Source organism: Pseudophryne corroboree, chromosome 2 (assembly GCF_028390025.1).
Source record: "Pseudophryne corroboree isolate aPseCor3 chromosome 2, aPseCor3.hap2, whole genome shotgun sequence".
NCBI lineage: Eukaryota > Metazoa > Chordata > Amphibia > Anura > Myobatrachidae > Pseudophryne > Pseudophryne corroboree.
The window spans coordinates 881,849,829-881,865,381 of record NC_086445.1 but is presented as its reverse complement, the minus strand read 5'-3'; the positions used below and the strand labels follow the sequence as shown (position 1 = coordinate 881,865,381).

Genomic DNA, 15,553 nt, shown 5'->3' with positions numbered 1-15,553 from the left:
CCTATCACTCTTTCATCTAAATGGGTAATATGGTCAGTGGTCAGAGATAATATTGCACTGCTTATGCTGTCATTAATAATTAGGCATAAATGATACTATATTCAATTCCTGCTCTTGGATATAGTAGGTATTCTCATATAACAAATAATTTTTGCGTAAATCACTAGTGGTTTTTTTTTCTTACTGTATTTTTGATATTTCCTATTATATTTTATTACTCAAGGATGCACCCCACCAACTATATACCTACTCAAATTAATGAGACATACTTCTTTATAAGTGGATTATTTAAGTACTGTAGGTGGATAATAAGATTTTGAAGTTTAATAGATACATTTTCCTATATAGGATTCTTTGACAATGGTGTAAGTGTCCTTAAGTTATAATATAACAACCAGAAAATTGTGTGTATTTTCCATTTAAAGTACTGGTTCCAAAAAATATGTACTTAAGTATACTGTATGTGCATCTCTGTATAAAGGATAAACCCACCTTTCATACCGGCATATTCTATTCATTGTTAAACAAGGAGAAAACCAGTAACTACGTAAGAGTCGAAGGTCCAGATTGGCAGGAGGCATAGGGGGTCCTGCCCAATTGGTATAGCAAATCCTTCACATCCTAAAGTGGGAAACACATCTGGCGGGGCATCCATTTATACAACAAGATCCAAATCTGCTCTAGTTTGGTTCACAAGAATGCTCCTAGTACTTACGTGTTCAGAGAACAACAGCGTCAGACAATAATTGTCTTTAATTTGGTAGGCACCGCAAGGTGTACTTATTGCTGTTAACATGTCTTGCAGGGTAAAATAGCAAGCCACGGGCACAAGCAGATGAAGACACTCAGGATGGGTATGATAGTGAATGCCGTGTATCAAGATCTCATTGGCAAGGGATGGGCTATGCCTAAGTGCTGCAGTCCCACCTCTGGAGCCGCCACTGGACGTAACTTTAAATCCCCCCCCCCCTTTCCCAAAAGGTTTCTTCCACCCCCCCCCCATTCAATATCATATAATTTTGGTAAAACAAACAGGGCCTTTTATTGGCAATTTGGCTCCCAGTGTGAACGTAAAAATTAGAGATGTGCACTTGAAATTTTTCGGGTTTTGTGTTTTGGTTTTGGGTTCGGTTCCGCGGCCGTGTTTTGGGTTCGACCGCGTTTTGGCAAAACCTCACCGAATTTTTTTTTGTCGGATTCGGGAGTGTTTTGGCTTCGGGTGTTTTTTTCAAAAAACCCTAAAAAACAGCTTAAATCATAGAATTTGGGGGTCATTTTAATCCCAAAGTATTATTAACCTCAAAAACCATAATTTCCACTCATTTTCAGTCTATTCTGAACACCTCACACCTCACAATATTATTTTTAGTCCTAAAATTTGCACCGAGGTCGCTGGATGACTAAGCTAAGCGACCCAAGTGGCCGACACAAACACCTGGCCCATCTAGGAGTGGCACTGCAGTGTCACGCAGGATGGCCCTTCCAAAAAACACTCCCCAAACAGCACATGACGCAAAGAAAAAAAGAGGCGCAATGAGGTAGCTGTGTGAGTAAGCTAAGCGACCCTAGTGGCCGACCCAAACACCTGGCCCATCTAGGAGTGGCACTGCAGTGTCACGCAGAATGGCCCTTCCAAAAAACACTCCCCAAACAGCACATGACGCAAAGAAAAAAAGAGGCGCAATGAGGTAGCTGTGTGAGTAAGCTAAGCGACCCAAGTGGCCGACACAAACACCTGGCCCATCTAGGAGTGGCACTGCAGTGTCACGCAGGATGGCCCTTCCAAAAAACACTCTCCAAACAGCACATGACGCAAAGAAAAAAAGAGGCGCAATGAGGTAGCTGTGTGAGTAAGATAAGCGACCCTAGTGACCGACACAAACACCTGGCCCATCTAGGAGTGGCACTGCAGTGTCACGCAGGATGGCCCTTCCAAAAAACACTCCCCAAACAGCACATGACGCAAAGAAAAAAAGAGGCGCAATGAGGTAGCTGTGTGAGTAAGCTAAGCGACCCTAGTGGCCGACACAAACACCTGGCCCATCTAGGAGTGGCACTGCAGTGTCACGCAGGATGGCCCTTCCAAAAAACACTCCCCAAACAGCACATGACGCAAAGAAAAAAAGAGGCGCAATGAGGTAGATGTGTGAGTAAGCTAAGAGACCCTAGTGGCCGACACAAACACCTGGCCCATCTAGGAGTGGCACTGCAGTGTCACGCAGGATGGCCCTTCCAAAAAACACTCCCCAAACAGCACATGACGCAAAGAAAAAAAGAGGCGCAATGAGGTAGCTGTGTGAGTAAGCTAAGCGACCCTAGTGGCCGACACAAACACCTGGCCCATCTAGGAGTGGCACTGCAGTGTCACGCAGGATGGCCCTTCCAAAAAACACTCCCCAAACAGCACATGACGCAAAGAAAAAAAGAGGCGCAATGAGGTAGCTGTGTGAGTAAGCTAAGCGACCCTAGTGGCCGACACAAACACCTGGCCCATTTAGGAGTGGCACTGCAGTGTCACGCAGGATGGCCCTTCCAAAAAACACTCCCCAAACAGCACATGACGCAAAGAAAAAAAGAGGCGCAATGAGGTAGCTGTGTGAGTAAGCTAAGCGACCCTAGTGGCCGACACAAACACCTGGCCCATCTAGGAGTGGCACTGCAGTGTCACGCAGGATGGCCCTTCCAAAAAACACTCCCCAAACAGCACATGACGCAAAGAAAAAAAGAGGCGCAATGAGGTAGCTGTGTGAGTAAGATAAGCGACCCTAGTGGCCGACACAAACACCTGGCCCATCTAGGAGTGGCACTGCAGTGTCACGCAGGATGGCCCTTCAAAAAAATACTCCCCAAACAGCACATGACGCAAAGAAAAATTAAAGAAAAAAGAGGTGCAAGATGGAATTGTCCTTGGGCCCTCCCACCCACCCTTATGTTGTATAAACAGGACATGCACACTTTAACCAACCCATCATTTCAGTGACAGGGTCTGCCACACGACTGTGACTGAAATGACGGGTTGGTTTGGACCCCCACCAAAAAAGAAGCAATTAATCTCTCCTTGCACAAACTGGCTCTACAGAGGCAAGATGTCCACCTCATCATCATCCTCCGATATATCACCGTGTACATTCCCCTCCTCACAGATTATCAATTCGTCCCCACTGGAATCCACCATCTCAGCTCCCTGTGTACTTTGTGGAGGCAATTGCTGCTGGTCAATGTCTCCACGGAGGAATTGATTATAATTCATTTTAATGAACATCATCTTCTCCACATTTTCTGGAAGTAACCTCGTACGTCGATTGCTGACAAGGTGAGCGGCGGCACTAAACACTCTTTCGGAGTACACACTTGTGGGAGGGCAACTTAGGTAGAATAAAGCCAGTTTGTGCAAGGGCCTCCAAATTGCCTCTTTTTCCTGCCAGTATAAGTACGGACTGTCTGACGTGCCTACTTGGATGCGGTCACTCATATAATCCTCCACCATTCTTTCAATGGGGAGAGAATCATATGCAGTGCCAGTAGACGACATGTCCGTAATCGTTGGCAGGTCCTTCAGTCCGGACCAGATGTCAGCATCAGCAGTCGCTCCAGACTGCCCTGCATCACCGCCAGCGGGTGGGCTCGGAATTCTGAGCCTTTTCCTCGCACCCCCAGTTGCGGGAGAATGTGAAGGAGGAGATGTTGACAGGTCGCGTTCCGCTTGACTTGACAATTTTCTCACCAGCAGGTCTTTGAACCCCAGCAGACTTGTGTCTGCCGGAAAGAGAGATCCAAGGTAGGTTTTAAATCTAGGATCGAGCACGGTGGCCAAAATGTAGTGCTCTGATTTCAACAGATTGACCACCCGTGAATCCTTGTTAAGCGAATTAAGGGCTCCATCCACAAGTCCCACATGCCTAGCGGAATCGCTCTGTGTTAGCTCCTCCTTCAATGTCTCCAGCTTCTTCTGCAAAAGCCTGATGAGGGGAATGACCTGACTCAGGCTGGCAGTGTCTGAACTGACTTCACGTGTGGCAAGTTCAAAGGGCAGCAGAACCTTGCACAACGTTGAAATCATTCTCCACTGCGCTTGAGACAGGTGCATTCCACCTCCTATATCGTGCTCAATTGTATAGGCTTGAATGGCCTTTTGCTGCTCCTCCAACCTCTGAAGCATATATAGGGTTGAATTCCACCTCGTTACCACTTCTTGCTTCAGATGATGGCAGGGCAGGTTCAGGCGTTTTTGGTGGTGCTCTAGTCTTCTGTACGTGGTGCCTGTACGCCGAAAGTGTCCCGCAATTCTTCTGGCCACCGACAGCATCTCTTGCACACCCCTCTCGTTTTTTAAATAATTCTGCACCACCAAATTCAAGGTATGTGCAAAACATGGGACGTGCTGGAATTTGCCCATATTTAATGCACACACAATATTGCTGGCGTTGTCCGATGCCACAAATCCACAGGAGAGTCCAATTGGGGTAAGCCATTCCGCGATGATCTTCCTCAGTTGCCGTAAGAGGTTTTCAGCTGTGTGCGTATTCTGGAAACCGGTGATACAAAGCGTAGCCTGTCTAGGAAAGAGTTGGCGTTTGCGAGATGCTGCTACTGGTGCCGCCGCTGCTGTTCTTGCGGCGGGAGTCCATACATCTACCCAGTGGGCTGTCACAGTCATATAGTCCTGACCCTGCCCTGCTCCACTTGTCCACATGTCCGTGGTTAAGTGGACATTGGGTACAGCTGCATTTTTTAGGACACTGGTGACTCTTTTTCTGAGGGCTGTGTACATTTTCGGTATCGCCTGCCTAGAGAAATGGAACCTAGATGGTATTTGGTACCGGGGACACAGTACCTCCAACAAGTCTCTAGTTGCCTCTGCAGTAATGATGGATACCAGAACCACGTTTCTCACCACCCAGGATGCCAAGGCCTCAGTTATCCGCTTTGCAGCAGGATGACTGCTGTGATATTTCATCTTCCTCGCAAAGGACTGTTGGACAGTCAATTGCTTGGTGGAAGTAGTAAAAGTGGTCTTACGACTTCCCCTCTGGGATGACCATCGACTCCCAGCAGCAACAACAGCAGCGCCAGCAGCAGTAGGCGTTACACGCAAGGATGCATCGGAGGAATCCCAGGCAGGAGAGGTCTCGTCAGAATTGCCAGTGACATGGCCTGCAGGACTATTGGCATTCCTGGGGAAGGAGGAAATTGACACTGAGGGAGTTGGTGGGGTGGTTTGCGTGAGCTTGGTTACAAGAGGAAGGGATTTACTGGTCAGTGGACTGCTTCCGCTGTCGCCCAAAGTTTTTGAACTTGTCACTGACTTATTATGAATGCGCTGCAGGTGACGTATAAGGGAGGATGTTCCGAGGTGGTTAACGTCCTTACCCCTACTTATTAAAGCTTGACAAAGGCAACACACGGCTTGACAAATGTTGTCCGCATTTCTGTTGAAATACTTCCACACCGAAGAGCTGATTTTTTTGGTATTTTCACCAGGCATGTCAATGGCCCTATTCCTCCCACGGACAACAGGTGTCTCCCCGGGTGCCTGACTTAAACAAACCACCTCACCATCAGAATCCTCCTTGTCAATTTCCTCCCCAGCGCCAGCAACACCCATATCCTCCTCATCCTGGTGTACTTCAACACTGACATCTTCAATCTGACTATCAGGAACTGGACTGCGGGTGCTCCTTCCAGCACTTGCAGGGGGCGTGCAAATGGTGGAAGGCGCATGCTCTTCACGTCCAGTGTTGGGAAGGTCAGGCATCGCAACCGACACAATTGGACTCTCCTTGTGGATTTGGGATTTCGAAGAACGCACAGTTCTTTGCTGTGCTTTTGCCAGCTTGAGTCTTTTCTTTTTTCTAGCGAGAGGCTGAGTGCTTCCATCCTCATGTGAAGCTGAACCACTAACCATGAACATAGGCCAGGGCCTCAGCCGTTCCTTGCCACTCCGTGTGGTAAATGGCATATTGGCAAGTTTACGCTTCTCCTCCGACAATTTTATTTTACATTTTTGAGTCCTTTTTTTACTGATATTTGGTGTTTTGGATTTTACATGCTCTGTACTATGACATTGGGCATCGGCCTTGGCAGACGACGTTGCTGGCATTTCATCGTCTCGGCCATGACTAGTGGCAGCAGCTTCAGCACGAGGTGGAAGTGGATCTTGATCTTTCCCTATTTTTGGAACCTCAACATTTTTGTTCTCCATATTTTAATAGGCACAACTAAAAGGCACCTCAGGTAAACAATGGAGATGGATGGATACTAGTATACTTATGGATGGATGAGCAACTGCCGACACAGAGGTAGCTACAGCCGTGGACTACCGTACTGTGTCTGCTGCTAATATAGACTGGATGATAATGAGATAAAAATCAAATATATATATATATCACACTAGTACTGCAGCCGGACAGGTATATATATATTATGTAATGACGGACCTGCTGGACACTGTCTGTCAGCACTGCAGACTCCTAAAGTAAGCTACTAGTATCAAGAAGATAGAAAAAAAAACCACGGGTAGGTGGTATACAATTATGGATGGACCAGCGACTGCCGACACAGAGGTAGCTACAGCCGTGGACTACCGTACTGTGTCTGCTGCTAATATAGACTGGATGATAATGAGATAAAAATCAAATATATATATATATCACACTAGTACTGCAGCCGGACAGGTATATATATATTATGTAATGACGGACCTGCTGGACACTGTCTGTCAGCACTGCAGACTCCTAAAGTAAGCTACTAGTATCAAGAAGATAGAAAAAAAAACCACGGGTAGGTGGTATACAATTATGGATGGACCAGCGACTGCCGACACAGAGGTAGCTACAGCCGTGGACTACCGTACTGTGTCTGCTGCTAATATAGACTGGATGATAATGAGATAAAATTAAAAAAAAAAAATATATATATATATATATATATATATATCACACTAGTACTGCAGCCGGACAGGTATATATATATTATGTAATGACGGACCTGCTGGACACTGTCTGTCAGCACTGCAGACTCCTAAAGTAAGCTACTAGTATCAAGAAGATAGAAAAAAAAACCACGGGTAGGTGGTATACAATTATGGATGGACCAGCGACTGCCGACACAGAGGTAGCTACAGCCGTGGACTACCGTACTGTGTCTGCTGCTAATATAGACTGGATGATAATGAGATAAAATTAAAATATATATATATATATCACACTAGTACTGCAGCCGGACAGGTATATATATTATGTAATGACGGACCTGCTGGACACTGTCTGCAGAATGCGTTTATAAAAACACCACACGACGAGTGTTTAACTTTTTCAGGCAGACAATCACAATATACTGGTGGTCAGCAGACAATCACAATATACTGGTGGTCAGTGGTCACTGGTCAGTCACACTGGCAGTGGCACTCTGGCAGCAAAAGTGTGCACTGTACTTAAAATATGTACTCCTGCTATAACTGCTCCCCAGTCTCCCCCACAATTAAGCTGTGTGAGCAGTGAGCACTTAGCACAGTCAGATAATGATATACAGTATTACATATGATGCAGCACACTGGGCTGAGCACAGATATGGTATGTGACTGTGTCACACTGTGTATCGTTTTTTTTTCAGGCAGAGAACGGATTAATTAAACTGGTGGTGGTCACTGGTCACTGGTCACACTATCAGCAAGTAGTACTCCGTCCTAAGCAGACAATCACAATATACTGGTGGTCAGTGTGGTCACTGGTCAGTCACACTGGCAGTGTGGCACTCTGGCAGCAAAAGTGTGCACTGTACTTAAAATATATTATTTATGTACTCCTGCTCTAACTGCTCCCCAGTCTCCCCCACAATTAAGCTGTGTAAGCAGTGAGCACTCAGCACAGTCAGATATACAGTATTACATATGATGATGCAGCACACTGAGGCTGAGCACAGATATGGTATGTGACTGTGTCACACTGTGTATCGTTTTTTTTCAGGCAGAGAACGGATTAATTAAACTGGTGGTCAATGGTCACACTATCAGCAAGTAGTAGTACTCCAGTCCTAATATGCTCCCCAAAATTAGTAAATACCAAATAGTGTCTCTAACTCTCTACTCTCTTCTCTATAAACGGAGAGGACGCCAGCCACGTCCTCTCCCTATCAATCTCAATGCACGTGTGAAAATGGCGGCGATGCGCGGCTCCTTATATAGAATCCGAGTCTCGCGATAGAATCCGAGCCTCGCGAGAATCCGACAGCGGGATGATGACGTTCGGGCGCGCTCGGGTTAGCCGAGCAAGGCGGGAAGGTTCGAACCTGCCTCGGACCCGTGTAAAAAGGCTGAAGTTCGGGGGGGTTCGGTTTCCGAGAAACCGAACCCGCTCATCACTAGTAAAAATGCGTCCCCACCGCCATAGACATTTTCAAAATAAAGAATATGCGCACCACACTCCAAGGGTGTGTGTGTGTGTGGGGGGGGGGTTTGATGGATTTCACTGCACAGGATGTGACCTTGCAGGAAAAGACTACCTTATGCCCCATTTTGGGATTAGTGGCACAACCAGGGTCCACAACCTCCATGACCCTACACCAATCAGGAAAACAAATGCTGCCTGCTCTGCAATGGTAAAACCAACGACCATCGGTGGTTGTTGGTTAATTACCTTCTTAGTACATCATTTCTTACGCTTTTTAGAACCCATCTATTGCCATAATCTACCATTGGAAATACTGCATGATGGCTCTGTGATTCTTAGTTCCCTGGTGATACTGCCTCTTCGTCCAGTCCAGATCCCCTCTAGGAATGGTTGACCTGGATTTGTTTGATAACGCATGTACACTGTACTGAAAGCCAGACTTGGGCTTCCAGTAGCAGATTCACAAAGAATTGAAAAAGTATGTTTTTTTAAACATAATGTACAAGAGAAAAAGTGTGTTATTTTTTTATAATAGTAAAACTTTTTTTTTTTCCCCAGTACCACTCTTGGTGGCCAATTAAATTACAATAAGGTGAGTGAGTTGCCATAGCAACTGTGTAGAAACACCTGCAACTATAACCAAACTTACCCCTCTCAAGGCCTCATCTTGCCCTGAACTCAGTGATTTTTGTACACAGCCCTATGGGTCTGCAAACAAAAGTCAGCAAGTCTGGAGCTACCATAAGTGCTTATACTGTAGCTTATACTGTACTCAAGCTCCCGGGGGGGGGGAATTCATTGAATCAACCCGTTAGATTAAAAATGAAGCTTTTACATGCTTCAGTTGCTCAAAAAAAGCTTACAAAAAAAAAAGAAAAGAAAAAAAGATTGTTCTTAGCTTCCATCTTCAAGTTCCGTTATGTAGCATTGGATGGAATTGTTGCTCCATTCATCCTCTTTACTTCTGATATGCCACTGGCAAGACTCCCTTCGACTTCAGCATGAGAGAAAGCGAAAGGTAAGTTAGTAAGGATGGAAAGAAGGAAGAAGGTGCCGGGCAAGTGAAAGTATGAGGCGCACAGAAGAGAAATGTATGGTGACACAGATGGGAAGGGCAGAGAGGCTGGCGCAGATGGGAAGGGCAAATAGGCTCACACAGATGGGAAGGAGAGAGAGGCTGACGCAAATGGGAAGCGCAGACGGGCTGGCATAAACAAACTAAATGCAGAGCCTGGCACAGATGGGAAGGGCAGAGAGGCTGGTGGAGACAAGGGAATTGCAGAGAGGCTGGCACACACAAGGTAATTGTAGAGAGGCTGGCACCGACGTGATGGGCGGCATCTACAGATAGGTGAAGAGCAGAATGACTGCAACAGACATGAACAGAGCATAAAGGCTGGCAGAGAAAAGAGAAGAACAGAAATGTTGGCACAGACACAAGAACAGTAGAAATGCTGGCACAAACAAGTATTGCCAGAGGTGGTCATAGAGAGTAGAAGGGTAGAAAGGTAGAAAGGTGGGCAGAAAGAGGGGGAAGGGGGGGGGGGGGGTGATAGGGCGCAGAGAGAGTTAGATTTGGGTGGGATGTGTTCAAACTGAAATCTAAATTGTAGTGTAAACATAAAGCTGTCAGTATTTACTCTCCACAGAAACAATATAACCCACCCAATCTAATTCTCTCTGCAAATGTTATATCTGCCCCACCTGCAGTGCACATGGTTTTGCCCAACTGCTAACAGATTTGCTGCTATGATCAGGTCTGAATTACCCCCAAAAGCCGATGCTTAGTTTACTTTCATTTTAAACGTTAAACAAAAAAAATTCTCTATGGCTTCCCCTGGTGACTGTCGGGTTCACTGCAAGCTAATACTGACTCATACAGTAGTGTATGTATGGAACGTAGCTGACTGGCCAAATGAAAGCTGCAAGTGCCCGTATCAAAGACCACTTAACTGGCCATATACCTGCCTAGTTTGCTGCTATGTCTGAGCCTATTTTCATGGGAGGGCCTGGAGATACAGCTCCACCCGCCCCATTGTTAAACCGGCCCTGACAGCACACCTCTCCCCTCACAGCAGCCCTCACAGCCCATCACAGCACCCCTCGCAGTACGGAACGCCTCCCGCTCACAGCGCAGCACTTCTGTCCTCTCACAGTACAGCACCCCTCACAGCACAGCACTCCTCTCAGTACAGCTCTCCTCTCAGCACCCCTCACAGCCACTTACAGCACCCCTCCCCCTCACAGAACAGCACACCTCTACCCTCACAGCACAGCTCTCCCTCACAGCACAATAGCTTTGTCATCACAGCACTCTTCTCCCCTCACATTAAAGCACCACTCACAACACAGCATCCCTCTTAGCACCACTCACAGCTTATCACAGCGTACCTCTCAATACAGCACGCCTCATAATATGGCACCCCTCCCCCTCACAGCACCCCTCACAGTTTATCACAGCGCCCCTCTCAATACAGCACGCCTCATAGTATGTCACCACTCTCCCCTCACAGCACCACTCAGCCACTTATAACACCCCTCTCCCCTCACTACCAAGCACTCCTCACAGCACCCTCTCCCCTCACAGCACACATCTCAGTACAACACTCCTCACAGCACCCTCTCCCCTCACAGCAAAAGCTCTTCCTTCATAGCACCTTCTCCCCTCACAGCACAGCACCTTCTCCCCTCACACCACAGCACACTTCTCCCCTAACAGCACTCTCTCCCCTCACAGAAAAGCACCTTCTCCTCTGACAGCACAGCACACCTCTTCCCTCACAGAACCCCTCTCCTCTCACCACCAACTCCAGCAAACTTACCTGCCAATGACATTGATGTTTTTGTGCTGCCAAAGGCTCCTTGATTGGCTCCTCTGAACAGTGGCATAGCGGGAGACCGAGTGAGTGACAGTGACTTACTGTCACCGACTGTGGTGGTGGCATGTGTCGGGTTGTGGAGTAACACCCCCTTCTGAGAATGGAACTTTTTGCAGCCACGTACCCTCATAATGGATTGGCCCGCCCTGGACTAGGCAAATGGTATAACAACAATGTTTCTGTACTGCCATCTCTTCATATTTATCTTAGACAAATACAACAAAAAACAATAAATATAGAGTTAAATCTATTTAAGTTTACTAAAACATGTTTTCACTCATCTTCCTGGAACACTGTGCAGACTTTCCTGGAACACTGGGTGGACTTCTCAGTCAGGCGCTATCTCTTTTGTCGTGATGGATTGCACCTGACTGAGGAGGGGGCAGCAGTGCTGGGGGGAAGGATGGTTAGAAGGTTGGAGGAGATTTTAAACTAGGAGCCTGGGGGGAGGGTTTAGCTAGAAACTACGGGTCATGCAGTGAGAATAGTGGGGATGGCTGTAGTAAACGAAATGGGGGAGAAGTTGGGGGGAGGGTAAGAGCAGGCGGTAAGGTTACTAACATGGGTACTAAAAGAGATTTTACCAAAGCACTAACCAATGACGATTACATGTCATCATTGCTACATAAGGTGAAAGATGTCCCTAACGCAAGGGAAAATACTTATCTTAGTTGTATGTATGTAAACGCTAGAAGCATTACTGGTAAAAAGGGCGAACTAGAAATACTTGCAGCAAGCAAACAGTATGATATTATAGGCATTACTGAAACTTGGTGGGACGAATCTCATGATTGGACAGTCAATCTAGAGGGCTATACACTGTTTAGGAGAGACAGACTAAATAAAAAGGGTGGAGGGGTGTGTCTTAACGTAAAGCCGTTTTAAAAACCTGATCTACGGGAAGATATTCAGGAGGGGACTGTAGACACTGTCGAGACATTATGGGTAGAAACTGCATGCGGGGAAAAAGGAATAAAAAAGTTAGTATTGGGTGTAAGCTATAGGCCGCCTGGTATTAACGTATCTGATGAGTAATTGTTACTAAAGTAAATTGAAAGAGCAGCAGGAGTAGGAGACATAGTAGTGATGGGAGATTTTAACTATCCAGAGATAAACTGGAAAAACGATTCATTTGATACTGCTAGGGGCAATATGTTTTTAAACACACTTAATGATAACTACTTAGTTCAACTAATTGAGGAATCAACTAGGTACAATTAGACCTGGTATTACCAAACAATGGGGATTTGGTATCAGGTATTATAGTAGGGGAACCCATAGGAAACAGCAACCACAATATGGTCACATTCAATATCAGTTTTCATAAGCAGCCCTATACTGGCTCAACTAGGACTCTAAACTTTAGCAAAGCGAATTTTGAAAAGATGAGGGTATTTTTCAGGGATATTGAATGGGAAGGTTTGTTTTTAGGAAAAAATACTACGGAGAAATGGGAGGTACTAAAATTCCTGCTAGCTAAAAATACTCTCAAATTTATTCCTATGAGCAGCAAAAAAAGGAATAAAAATCATAAACCGATGTGGCTTAACAAAAAGATAAAGGAACTTATGGGCAAGAAAAGGCGAGCATTTAAAAAATACAGATCTGACGGGGAAGCAGAGTCATTTCAGCACTATAAGGAATGTAACAAAATATGCAAAAAGGAAATATGAGCGGCTAAAGTAGAAACTGAAAAACTAGTAACAAAGGAAAGCAAAGCGAATCCCAAAAAATTCTTTAAATACATTAATAGCAAGAGATTAAAGAAGGAGAGTATAGGCCCTTTAAAAGACAAGTTGGGAGTCTTAAGCAAAATTGATAATGACATAGCGGACACACTAAATGAGTTTTTTTTCAACAGTTTTTACTAGAGAGGACCCAATTCAGGGACTAACACATAATCTCAATAATGAGAATATCCCACTGATAGGTACTTATTTAAGCGAGGAAGTAGTCTGTGACCGATTAAAACATTTAAAGATTAATAAGTCACCAGGTCCCGATGGTATTCACCCAAGGGTTCTAATGGCGCTTCACTCTGAACTTGCAAAACCGCTATTTTTGATCTTTAAGGATTCAGTAATATCAGGTATGGTTCCCAAAGACTGACGTATAGCGGAAGTAGTGCCTATATTCAAAAAGGGAAGTAAAGCTGAACCAGGTGATTATAGACCAGTTAGTCTTACATCTATAGTGGGGAAAGTATTGGAAGGTATTCTAAGAGATAGTATTCAGAAGTTCCTTGAAGTCAATAAGGTCATTAAAAGGAATTAACATGGGTTTATGAAGGACAGATCCTGTCAAACCAACTTACTTGGCTTTTATGAAACAGTAAGCGCAAACCTAGATCAGGGTAAAGAGGTGGATGTAATCTTTTTAGATTTTGCCAAAGCATTCAACACTGTACCACACATGAGACTTATCTACAAGCTACAAGAAACAGGGCTAGGAAGGACAATATGCACTTGGGTAAAAAACTGGTTAGATAATAGGGAGCAGCGCGAGCAGCGCGTTGTGGTTAATGGATCTTTTTCAAATTGGACTGAAGTGCTAAGTGGTGTGCCGCAAGGTTCAGTATTAGGACCGCTATTGTTCAATATTTTCATTAACGACCTAACAGAAGGTCTAGAGAGCATGGTGTCAATTATTGCAGATGATACCAATTTGTGTAAAGTTATAAATGCGGAGGGGGATGCTGAGTCGCTTCAGAACTACTTAGTTAAATTAGAAGCTTGGGCAGCGAAATGGAGAATGCGCTTCAATACAGACAAGTGTAAGGTAATGCACTGTGGTAACAAAAACAAAAATAACACCTACCTACTAAATGGGGTAAAATTAGGGGATTCTGTACTGGAAAAGGACTTAGGTGTCCTCATAGACAGCAAACTAAGCAGTAGTACCCAAAGTAGGACTGCAGCAAAGAAGGCTAATAAGATATTAGCATGCATAAAACGGGGGAATTGATGCTAGGGACGATAATGTTATACTCCCGTTATATAAATCACTTGTGAGGCCACACCTTGAATATTGTGTACAATTCTGGGCACCATACTACAAAAAGGATATCCTGGAGCTAGAAAAGGTTCAGAGGCGGGCGACCAAACTAATTAAGGGTATGGAGATGCTGGAATACGAGGAAAGGCTTGCAAGACTAGGCATGTTTACACTGGAAAAGAGGAGATTAAGAGGGGACATGATCAACATCTACAAATATATAAGGGGACAATATACAGATCTTGCGCAGGACCTGTTTTTGGTTAGATCAACACAGAGAACTCGTGGACACTCGCTCAGGTTAGAGGAGAGGAGATTCCGCACAAAACGGCGTAAAGGCTTTTTTACGGTAAGGACGATACGTGTTTGGAATTCCCTGCCTGAGGGAGTTGTAATTGCGGAATCTGTCAACACCTTTAAGAATGGGTTAGATAAATTCCTAATGGATAAGGATATCCAGGGTTACGGGGCATAGTCACGCACTATGGTTATTATAAAAAAGAGGGGTAAAACGTAACGGCAGTCATCAACATCAGTCAAAATTTTATACAAAATAATCCTTCATAGGAGACCACAAATAGGTTGAACTCGATGGACAATTGTCTTTTTTCAACCTTAGATACTATATTACTATGTTACTATGAGTAACTAGACCAATAGTCATTGGCAGTAGTACCTGTATTATTCACTTATTTTCAATTCTGTTCTTCTGTGTCTTTACAGGAAGCGAGCTGCGGCTATGTGATCATAATAATGGCTGTATTCTGGTGCACAGAAGCTCTTCCACTGGCTGTCACTGCCCTCTTCCCAATAGTGCTCTTTCCTATGATGGATATTATGGACTCCTCAACTGTAAGCCTGAATTATTTATATGGTTCCATATTAAATCGCTGTGTATGAGTAATCAAGAGGGATGTAACATAGGGCACTGCACACCCTGTACCCAGAGTACATATACATAACTCCCAACATGACCCTCTCCAGGAGGGACAGAATGCTCTGCTCCTGGACTTCCCTTTTAATGTATGATTGCCATCACCTGTGCTGAAACACCTTTCTTACTCATGAACCTGTTCAAAACAAGTGCCGGCAATCATATATCAAGAGAAACGTCCAGAAGCAGAGCATTGTGTCCCCCCTGGAGGGTCATGTTGAGAGGCATGCATTTACCAAATTTACCATGTGTCGGCAAGCGGGTCCCTCTTCCTATAGATAAGTGTTTACCAACCTCAGTCTTCAAGGCACACTAATAGTCCATGTTTTAAAGATAACTATACTTGAGCATAGGTAACT

The 15,553-nt window shown here is 45.0% G+C and overlaps 1 protein-coding gene across 1 annotated transcript in view; it reads left to right on the top strand.

The window, feature by feature from the left end:
* Nucleotides 1–15,553, top strand: part of LOC135051350 (solute carrier family 13 member 2-like) — a 137,552-nt gene that overhangs the window by 27,936 nt on the left and 94,063 nt on the right. The window contains exon 2 of the mRNA XM_063957396.1: nucleotides 14,984–15,112. Within this exon, the coding sequence (XP_063813466.1) occupies nucleotides 14,984–15,112 (129 nt within the window). The remainder of the gene's footprint in view (nucleotides 1–14,983; nucleotides 15,113–15,553) is intronic.